The sequence below is a fragment of the Sinocyclocheilus rhinocerous genome, unplaced genomic scaffold, assembly GCF_001515625.1.
Source record: "Sinocyclocheilus rhinocerous isolate Xijiao unplaced genomic scaffold, SAMN03320098_v1.1 scaffold153, whole genome shotgun sequence".
Taxonomy (NCBI): domain Eukaryota; kingdom Metazoa; phylum Chordata; class Actinopteri; order Cypriniformes; family Cyprinidae; genus Sinocyclocheilus; species Sinocyclocheilus rhinocerous.
In genome coordinates this window covers 4,564,118-4,574,824 of record NW_015660878.1, presented here as the reverse complement: position 1 = coordinate 4,574,824, position 10,707 = coordinate 4,564,118, and the positions used below count along the sequence as shown (strand labels likewise).

Sequence of the window (10,707 nt, the reverse complement as noted above, 5' to 3'; positions counted from 1 at the left end):
TAAAGCCGCTCCTGTGATTAGTAGTAAATCTCCAGCACGTGCTTTCAGATGGAGCGGCAGTGATATTTGCATGCCAAACTATGACACAGGAAAACAGACACACAAGGACACTGACACACACACACACAATCTCTCACGCAAACTTGTGCAGCCCCTCTATTCACACGCAAACAGCTGGGTGAGGAATGTGGGAAAAACATGCTCCCAGATCTGTTTTGAATAGCATTAACTTCACTGGTCACCCACTGCCACTTTGAAGCATTCAGAAGGACTCTTGATACTTCACAGACAGACTGTAATGTGGGATTATGGAGTACTGCTGGATGTTTGTAGTAATATGACCTTTGTCCTATAGTGAAAGAGATTACTGTACCTTATGATGGTGCATATGGTTCCATATCATACATACTGGACCTGTTTAAAAAAAACAAAAACAAAAAAAACATGAGACATGTATCCATGGGTATACATGACAAAAACATAACAATAAAAGACTGTTAGACCTTTACCTCACAGTGAGATCAATTATCTTGTTTCAGCAACAAGGATGGTGACAGACATAGTGATATATCACCCTCAGGTAACTCTGACTCTTGGCCACCCACATTTTTTACATCAGATAGCATCTATCGCAGTAACGACTTGAGTTTTTTTTTTTCTTTTTTTGGAGAAATACTTAGAACTAAATATGTAAATTTTGTTTAAGTCTTTGGTATGAACTGTACAAAAGGAGCTGAGTTGGTTGGGATGGTACAAAAGCTTCCCTAAACAGTCCCGTCTCCCTAGTCGATTCATATTTTCCTGGGCTGTGAGCACTGCCTGGCTTCACTCTCTGACTCAGACTGGGAGCTCAAGGTAGTCACTCTATCGTTGTCATCGCTAAAATGCTCATGGCCTGGAACCAGATTTTGATGGGTGGGCCGCCTCTCCCCTGGGGACAAATAAGTAGGCTATGCTCATCAACGGTCCCGGGACAAAGTTCGCGATCGCCCCCTCCCCTGACGATAACACTGTCTGGCTGTAGTACACTTGAATCCGTGTATCATTCGATCATTCGTTTTTTGATTTAATATTGAAAGTAGAAACATGAGAAAACGGCTCCTTTTTCGTTTTTTTTCCGAAAAACGAAAAACGAGAAACGAGAATTCAGCTTAAATTTACGTTTTTTGTTCATGGGTGGAAAAATGAATAAACAGCTTGAATATTCGATTTCTACACGTGGGCGGGAATTAAACGCCCCTTTCTGCTGTATTCTGCTGCGTGATACTGCGGAAGAACTGATGATGGCACGGTTTGATCTTCGGCTGAGGGCAGAAAGGGGCGTTTAATTCCCGCCCACATGTAGAAATCGAATATTCAAGCTGTTTATTCATTTTTCCACCCATGAACGAAAAACGAAAATTTAAACTGAATTCTCGTTTCTCGTTTTTTGGAAAAAAACGAAAAAACGAAAAAGGAGCCGGTTTCTAATTTTTCTACTTTCAATATTAAATCAAAAAACGAATGATCGAATGATACACGGATTCACTTGGCTGACTAATTTTTCATTTTCTTCTGACAGCTTGAAAATGCAGATATGTTACAAATACCTTTAGGGTGCTGGTGCTTCAACTGGTAGGTCATGATGACCTAGTAAGAAAAAAACAAGCTGAATTGAATAAACCATGTAATTGTGCATCGTTAAAACAGGAATAGACTTATAAATAGGCTTTTCAAGGGAAGAGAAAACGTTTCACAAAGCTTTTTGTAGTATTCAGAGGCTGGTAAAAAAAATTAACTCTACAAAAAATGTATAAATACAATTATTAAATAATAAATAAATAATATATATTTATTTATTTTTAATAAATTATTTTTAATAATTAAGTATTTTAAATATTATTATATTTAAATACGCACATGTGTGAATATATACATATACGTATATGCACATATAAATATTATTACTTATATTTTAAAACATATATTTTCAATTTAGAATAATATATTATTTTAAAAATACACACAATAAAAATTACAAATGTATAGTTTATAATAGTATTTTTATTATTAATATTATAAATATAATATAATTATATTATAAATATAATTATAGATATAAGTATTACTACATTGTATGACACTGAATGTATAACATTAAAAATATACTTTTTATTGCAATAATAAATCATATTTTTATATGTACCGAGTTATTGATAATAATTTAATTATTTGTAAAATTATATGCATAAATGTGTTTAAATTTGTATAATTTTATTTATATGAATTACTACAATAATATTATTTATGTGTATAATATGTGTTTGTGTGTGTACTTTTTTAATAAAGCCCAAAACACACAACAGACTCACCAGTATTCATCTGGATACTGTTACAAAAGAAGGGGTCCAGTTTTCAGGGTGCTATACTTGGAGGCACTGTGTGATGCTGACTGCCATGCTAAGCTGGACTGGTGCAACGTGCCAGTTTAAGAAACTTCATACAGCTGCTGCTCAGGCCAGAATTGACTTTGGCAAACACTCTCAAACCTCAAGATCCTTAACAACTTATGTCCTTTCTGCCATCCAAGGCAAGCAGAGCCGTCAGAGTCATGTCAGGAAACCTCAAACCAGAGGAGTGCATCACAGAGGCCTGCAGGCACTTACGCCAGCGCCTCCTGCAACTACATGAGCCAAGAAATAACATTTTTGAGCGATTTATGTCTTTTGCACGACCACAATACTAGGAAATTACATGAAATACAGTACAACTGCTTTTACAGCACTAAACGTGGTGACAGTAGTGTCTCCGTTGCTGGCACGCAAGCCAAAAATAATGTTATCAATGCAGGAACGCACAAACAAAGCATGCGTGGCAAATATGGCACTTTTCGATTAAAATGTAAATATAGAGGCACCTATGCCGCGATATTTATATTTTATGGTTGTTCAATAAAAAAGGACGTATCAACTGATCTAATTTTTCATTGTTTACGTCAGTTTGATGACTTGAGTCTTAAAGCTGTTGCGTCTACGTTGTCTTACACTTTTGTTGTAACTATATAGTGATACGTTAGCATAAACTTGTTTCTAAACACATACGTGTCGTTTTGTTATGAAATTAATGTATTTATCCATGCCTGCCAGGAAGAAAAACTAGAAACGCCACAAACATCGTCGTCAAAGGTTGAGCTCATGAATGTTAATTAGATTACGCAAACGGTTTTGATTACGTGCCTGTCGAGTTGAGTTACGTAATCACGCATATTAATATTCATGAGTCAAAACTTTTTTTTACGGTTTAAATTTTTACATTTAAAACATTTCAAAAATTGTTCAAATTATTTAAAGTAAATTACGTTCCATTGGAATAAATTAATAAATAAAATAGTATATATTTTAAATATAGGCGTATATGTCAAGGTCTACTTCTGTCAAATGCTGAGTAAGAACAGCTTTGCTGTTTTTTTCTCTAAAAAGGGTACAGTGTCTTAAAATGACGATTTTAACCATGATTCGTTATTTTATCCTGATTATTATCATAATAATAATGTGATTAATGCTTATTGGTAGCCCTAGTTGCTGTCAATGAAACGTGTGAAAAAGTATTTTTGTTATCATTTTTGCAGAAGTACAAGATTTAAAACAATAATTAAAAAATAAAATAAAGTTATAAAACAAAATGCATTTTGGAGTACTTTCTGCCACTAGAGGGAGCAGCGGACAAAATCCACTGATGACGTGTCGAGCAACATGGCAGCGCCTGTGATGCAGCACAACAAGCACAGCAGCAATGCTCCTTCTCATCTAGACCGTACAGACAGCAGGAACTCTGAATCTCCTTCAGAGGATGGAAACTTTACAGATGATGTAGTTGCACTTCAGAAAGAGATAGGTGGCGACCTGAAGTCGCTAAAGAAGGTGTCGGGGCTTTTGGAGCAATTGACATTAGAGAACAAGCAGCTGGAGGAGCAGGTAAATAAAGCCACAGAGACTCCGTTAACAGAATTTAAGTGTTGTAAAGAATAAAAAAAAGAGTAAAGCCATTTTATTACATGTGATTATTTTTATTTATTTATTACGATTGGCTTAACATGTGAGACAAACTAGACCAAATGCTTGACTATTTATTTATTTAGTAAGTATTTCTATTTTATTTATTATTTGTGACTGCATGAAAATAAATTTCCAAAAATGATTTTACATACGCTGAAAGCATATTAAATGCAAGCGAATTGTCTACTTTAATGATTTAAATAACTTTTGTGAAAATAAAATGGTAGTATATTGGTGAAATTATGTTTCATTGTCATTCAGCGTGACATATATATATTTATGTAAAAATGAAACGCATACTTATTCTGACCTGTACTTAATAAAATATATAAAAGAAAAAAGTGATCGTACTTAATTTTTTTATATTTTAAATTATTTAAAATTTCTAGCAGTTTGAAAAAATGTATAGTAATTTTTTATGCTCAAAAAAAAAAAATATATATATATATATATATTTTTTACTCTTCGACCCATATATGTATAATTTATTTTCTATTTTTCTGTATTATTTATGTATTTATTAGTATTTTTGTTTTCTATATATTTATACTTCTGTTATTAATTATTATTTTAGTATTTTGGTGTTATTTATAAAATCATAGAAATGTATTTATTTTAGGATTACTTTTATTTATTTGTAAACCAGCATTTGTGTGTGCATGCAGGTGCTGACTGTGTCCTCTTCAGTGCCGTTGCGTGTGTCGGCTGCCCTGTCCACGGCAGAGGAGTCCCGAGTGAAGCTGGAGTCTTTACTGGAGAAGGAGAGACTTTTGTCCAACACTTTGCAGCAGCATCTGCAGGGCGCACAGGTCTGGGCCGACAGCATCGGGCAGGTCTTGGGTCAGCTAGACACATTAGAGAGGCATATGAAGTACCTTCAATGTCTGGCTCGTATTGAGGAGCTCAGGTAAGGGTTAAAATCTAAATTGTGTGTCCAGATATTTTGGAGGGCACTAAAGGTTTATACTGGTATCTAACACAGGTTCCACTTCACATCTTTTGTGTTGCATTAGTGACAGCATCCAGCAGTATCTGATGACCAATAGCATGTGGGATGCGGTCGGTGCAATAGACAGGATGGCCTCTCTGGATATGGGTTTGCGGGAGTCAGGCTGTAGCCATTTGCAGGCTTTCCTCAGAGAAACACTTCGCTTTTGGCACAAGATCCTTAAAGACAAACTGGCCAGGTATTAGACTTATTTATTGTATGTTTAAATGAATAAATATTTAAAAGTTCACACTAAATGTTTGGTTCTGATTCAGTGATTTTGAGGAAGTCCTGACGCAGTTCCACTGGCCGTTCATCTCACCACCGACACAGACCCTCTCTCCCCCAGCCAACGCACAGGAGCTCAACAGCCAGCTGGAGCTACTGGTCTCCCAACTTCTCTCTCTCCAGACCTCGTATCCTTAATCTTCTGGAATTAAATCCACCTTAATTATATATTCATTTTCTCAATACACTCCACTGGACTGTTTCGGTGTGCATAACCAGAGGGGTTTGACTGATTTGAGGTCACAACAATATCCTTAAAGGGATAGTTCACCCAAAATGAGAATTCTGCCATTAATGACTCACCCTCATGTCGTTCCAAACTCGCAAGATCTTCGTTCATCTTCGGAACACAAATTAAGATATTTTTGATTAAATCTGAGTGCTTTCTGACCCTGCATAGACAGCAGCGCAACTGAGACATTCAAGGCCCAGAAACGTAGTAAGGACATTGTTAAAATAGTCCCTGTGACATCAGTAGTTCAACCGTAATGTTGTGAAGCTATGAGCATACTTTTTGTGCGCAAAGAAAACAAAAATAATGGCTTTATTCAACAATTTCTTCTCTTCTGTGTTGCATTCATGGGAGTAAAGCACATGGACTATTTTATCGATGTCCTTTTGGGCCTTGAATGTGTCACTTGCGTCGCTCTCTATGCAGGGTCAGAAAGCTCTTGGATTTCATCAAAAATATCTTAATTTTGTGTTCCAAAGGTGAATGAAGGTCGTACAGGTTTGGAACGACGTGAGGATGAGTAATTAATGACAGCATTTTCATTTTTGGGTGAACTATCCCTTTAAAGTGTGAGTCAAACTATATGAGATGCTGTTTTATTTTATTTACAGTATTATTGATTTATTTTATAATTATTTTTATTTATTTATTTTTCTCTTTTTAAAGATACAACGCTGGTCATTTATTTTATATGAAGATTTTCTTAAAGTGTGAGACAAACTACACCAGATGCTGTTAAGACTAATTATTTTATACAAGTATTTTTAGTTATTATTTTTATTTATTAAATACAGATTAATTTTCTCAATACACTCCACTGGATTGTTTGATCTGGGCTCACAACAATTTGCTTAAAGTGGAAGACAAACTACACCAGATGCTATTAAGACCAACTATATTATTATATTATTATGTTATGTTTTTTTATTTATGCATTATTTTTTATTTCTTGTTTTTTTAAATATACAAAGCTGGTCGTGTGAGATAAACTACACAAGATACTGTTAAGACCAACTATTTTATTTTATTTACAGTATTTTTTTTACTTATTCTGAGATTTATTTAGGTTATTATTTTATTTGTTTATTTCTTTTTATTTAAGGTGCAAAGCTGGTAATTTTCCTTAACGGGTGTTGAAGCGATGACCTTATATCAGAGAAGAAAGAAACTCCGTCTCGTCCAGAGCAGTCCCAGACTCCTCCACTCTCATTGCCCATTCAGATCATGCTGCTTCCCCTCAGTAAGAGGTTCAGATATCACTTCACTGGGAACCGCCAGACCAACAACTTAAGCAAGGTTAGCGATTACACATTTGTGTGAGTAGGCAAACTATTGATAAATTATCATATGTACATCAATGATATGATATTAACTTAAATCTTTCACCTTTACAGCCAGAGTGGTATTTGACCCAAGTCCTCATTTGGATGGGAAACAGCTCCAACTTCATGGATGAGAAGATTCAGCCTATATTGGATCGTGCTGGAGCCAAAGTTAATGCAAGGGTATGTTCATCATTGCATCGGTTTTTCTAGATGCATATTATTGATTTTTTAAAAATTTAACCATGTACTTTTTAATCAAAAACTCAGTCTTCCAGTAAATCAACCATTTTCTCTTTGGTGACGTATGGCAGATTTCTCAAATCCCCGTCCCTTTCTTACAATTGACTGCAAGCTTGCATTCAGATCGGCCTCCATCCAATCAACAACCTATGATAGAACCCTTTTTTTTCTATAATACATGTCACTTAAATGTACATCACAATATGAATGAGAAGATCTGTAGCTAATTCCGCTTTAGTGCAAAGCCATCTGTAGGCCTTAAAGTCTTATCAATCTGTCCTCCAGGTGGAGCTGTGCAGGGGACTCTTGACACTGGCGCAGGAGAAGCTCGCCCACGACGCTCCTCGATTGCTCTACGACGATGCTCTCTTCTGCCACCTAGTGGACGAGGTGCTGCAGTTCGAAAAAGAGCTCCGCAGCACCCACAGTTACCCGCGAGCCTACCCCGGCGTCTTACACATACTATTGGAGGAGACCGTGTTCCAGAAATGGCTCAGTGTGGAGAGAAAGAGTGAGTGCTAATGCTACGAATTTGAACATCAAATTTTCAGTTTCTATGATAAATTAAAATTTTGTATGTTGCTCTCTAGTGGCTGTGGAAAAAGTGGACGCTATGCTGTCTGCAGAGGGAGCCTGGAGCTCTCAGTACAAAGACATCACTGATATTGATGAGCTCAAAGCACCAGATTGTGCCGAGACCTTCATGACCCTTCTGCTGGTCATCACAGGTATCAATAATAAAAAAATCATCCTCATATTTGATTCTTAAGGTTAAGACTTGTTTCTAAATCTCTCCGCAATCCGTCTCTTAGAACGATACCGTGCTCTGCCGTGTCCGCAGGCTCAGCTCAGTTTCCTGGCTTTGCAGAAGGAGCTGGTGGATGATTTCCGTATCCGCCTCACGCAGGTCATGAAAGAAGAGTCCCGACAGCCGCTAAGCCCTCGCTACTGTGCCATCCTCAATGCTGCCAACTACATCTCCACTGTTCTCAGTGACTGGGGGGACAATGTTGTAAGTGTTTTTGAGTCACACTGAGGCTAACAGGAATTTGTACGAGGGCAGGTGTGTCCAAACCTGTTTCTGGAGGGTCACTGTCCTGCAGAGTTTAGCTCCAATGCTAATTAAACACACCTGAACCAAAGTAATCAAGGTGTTCTGATTCACTAGAAACATGAGTTGTGTTGAAGCTAGTTGGAGCTAAAAACTGCAGGATACTGGCCCTCCGGGAGCAGGATTGGACACCCCTGTATGAGGGTAATGAGGGACATGTTGCTTATTTTTGCAGTAGCAGTCATTTAGCTTTTTTATGATAATTTTCTAGTAAAAAAAAATTACAAAACTGCTTATTAATATTTGAAGAAGTCTTGTCCACCAAATTTCCCAAGTCATGTGGTGTAACTAACATGACTATGTCTCCAGGTCAATAAGTATCTTAAAATATCAGATATTTTGACCTTTTTATGACAAGGAAAGTTTAGTTCAGGTTGTACAACGTCATGTGGTGCGACTACTCAAAAATATAATATTTATGAATGAATAATTCATGATATTAAATATAAAAGTGCGTTTATAATTTTGTTCAGTGTATATATATATATATAATTACAATACATTTTTTTTGAAAAATATATAAAAAAAATAGTGTACTGTACATTCACATGTATTCAATGAATGAGCTAAATATTCCTTTTAATCATGGTTAAACCACATTACTTTTTTTAGCATTATTAAACGTAATTTCTTTAAAATTAGAAAAATAAATAAAAGTATTAAATCTACATGAATACAAATAGTACATTTGTAAGACTTTTTTTAAGATTCTACCTTATTTTTGTATTGTACCCTCTTATTCATCCTTGACCCATTAATAAATACAATTATAAAATATTTTTTCAAAGTCTTGATTGAGAACAGAAACGCATATGTGCACAAAATCACTTTCCTTTTGTTTTCTCTCAGTTCTTCTTGCAGTTGCAGCAGGCTGCAGTGTCAGTTGGCGAGGAGATCCTAGGTCCTCTTGGGGCCACGGAGACGGGGCGTCTGGCCTCTCTGGAAGGATCTTTGTTTGAGGCCCTGTTGGCCCTGCTGGAAAGGCTACGAGGAGACATGCTGGGACGATTACTGGATGCAGTCATGAGAGACGTTAAAGAAAAGGCACAGCCATACTGCAAGGACAGGTATGGGTGGGAATAACCTAAAAACAGTTGTGTTAACAGAAAGTTTAAACAATGCCTTATGAGGATGTGCTTTTTGTCCATGTTTAGTTTTAGGCCTCAAGAACCCCTAAATGGCTCTTTAGTTCACTGAAATTAGGAAACTAGAAAATTAGTTCAATCTGAGCAGTGATCTCTGGGTAGCTGGAGACATGGTGACATAGTGGAATTATTATCAGGGCACTTTCTGTACCAGGTTTTGAATTGTAAGTGTCTGAAGTGAATCTGGACTATTTCAGGTGGATCTCCTTGCCATCACAGAGCGATCAAGCCACCATGTCATTATCCAGCTCTGCGTGTCCCATGATGCTTTGCCTGAGAGATCACCTGCTCCGGCTGCAGCAGATGTTGTGTCTTCCTCTGTTTCAGATGTTCTGGCAAAGCCTCGCCGAGAGACTCGACAGCTTCATCTACGAAGACGTCAGTCTCTTGCTTCAACTTTTTCACTGTTAAACCTTAATTTACCATAAACTAATGTGGATTAGCTAATGCTGACACTAATGTTGAAAAGTTTCAATTTGGTAAGATTTATCAAATGTTTTTGAAAGTAGTCTCCTATACTCAACAAGGCTGCATTTCTATCATCAAAAATACAGTATAAACCGTAATATTCTGAAATATTATTACAAATACTGTCACTTTTGATCAGTTAAAAGCATCCTCATTGAATAAAACTTTTTAATGGTAGTGAATCTTTAATCCTCAAAATCAAACGTAAAAATGTAGAATGGTTAAAGAAAGAGAGTTAGGATTAACTGTACTTCAAATCTGCATACAGTAGTTTGTTGCAATGTGTTGTTTATCTGTTTTTTTGCTCTCACCCTTAGCTGATCCTGTATAACCATTTCAATGAAGGCGGGGCGGCACAGCTTCAATACGATATGACCAGAAACCTCTTCCCTCTTTTTGGACACTACTGCAAGAGACCTGAAAACTTCTTCAAACAGTAAGTGTGTTTAATCAGAGCTAATATTTAGAAAAACCTGATTCTAATTTCTCTGTTTCCTCGTCTCAGTGTGAAGGAGGCCTGCATCATCCTAACTCTTAAGGTCGGCCCGGCGCTGCTGTTCTGTGATGTGCTGAAGCAGTCAGAGGAAGATGAGGGCATTCTGAACCATCAGCAGCCCAGTCCAGAGTCGGCGCTCAATGAGCTGGGAGTCTATAAGCTGGCCCCCAGTGACGTGCAGATCCTACTCAACCTCCGTTCAGCCTGGCTCAACCAATCATAAATCACCCAAAGCAGCACTAACAAAGCATTACCAAGCACTAAAACACCTGTTATACTTCAGATATGACTGAATGAAATATCCTACATCAGCTGAGCTACAGTATTTAAAGTGAACTGAAGGGAAGGGAATTATGAAGAGTATGTTGATGTAAAAATAA

The 10,707-nt window shown here is 36.8% G+C and overlaps 1 protein-coding gene and 1 long non-coding RNA gene across 2 annotated transcripts in view; one reads left to right on the top strand and one right to left on the bottom strand.

The window, feature by feature from the left end:
* LOC107725546 (uncharacterized) overlaps nucleotides 1-2,632 on the bottom strand; it is a 7,197-nt gene extending 4,565 nt beyond the window's left edge. Inside the window, exons 1-3 of the long non-coding RNA XR_001638128.1 lie at nucleotides 2,352-2,632; nucleotides 1,590-1,629; nucleotides 374-414 (exon numbers count right to left, since the gene is read on the bottom strand). This is a non-coding gene — a long non-coding RNA (uncharacterized LOC107725546). The remainder of the gene's footprint in view (nucleotides 1-373; nucleotides 415-1,589; nucleotides 1,630-2,351) is intronic.
* A 1,070-nt stretch (nucleotides 2,633-3,702) lies between these two features.
* rint1 (RAD50 interactor 1) lies at nucleotides 3,703-10,696 on the top strand. Its single transcript, XM_016535017.1, has 13 exons — nucleotides 3,703-3,953; nucleotides 4,700-4,941; nucleotides 5,048-5,221; nucleotides 5,298-5,438; nucleotides 6,682-6,838; nucleotides 6,937-7,047; nucleotides 7,393-7,618; nucleotides 7,698-7,835; nucleotides 7,920-8,119; nucleotides 9,068-9,285; nucleotides 9,561-9,741; nucleotides 10,149-10,267; nucleotides 10,337-10,696. The coding sequence occupies exons 1-13, from the start codon at nucleotides 3,732-3,734 to the stop codon at nucleotides 10,548-10,550; spliced, it is 2,343 nt and encodes a 780-aa protein (XP_016390503.1). The 5' UTR covers nucleotides 3,703-3,731; the 3' UTR covers nucleotides 10,551-10,696.
* The last annotated feature ends 11 nt before the right edge of the window (nucleotides 10,697-10,707 follow it).

Coding starts and splice junctions, on each gene's coding strand:
- rint1 (XM_016535017.1), top strand. CDS start 3,732: ATGGCAGCGCCTGTGATGCAGCACAACAAGCACAGCAGCAATGCTCCT. Junction 5,439..6,681: donor CTTCTCTCTCTCCAGACCTC/GTATCCTTAATC, acceptor CGGGTGTTGAAG/CGATGACCTTATATCAGAGA. Junction 7,836..7,919: donor CCTTCTGCTGGTCATCACAG/GTATCAATAATA, acceptor TCCGTCTCTTAG/AACGATACCGTGCTCTGCCG.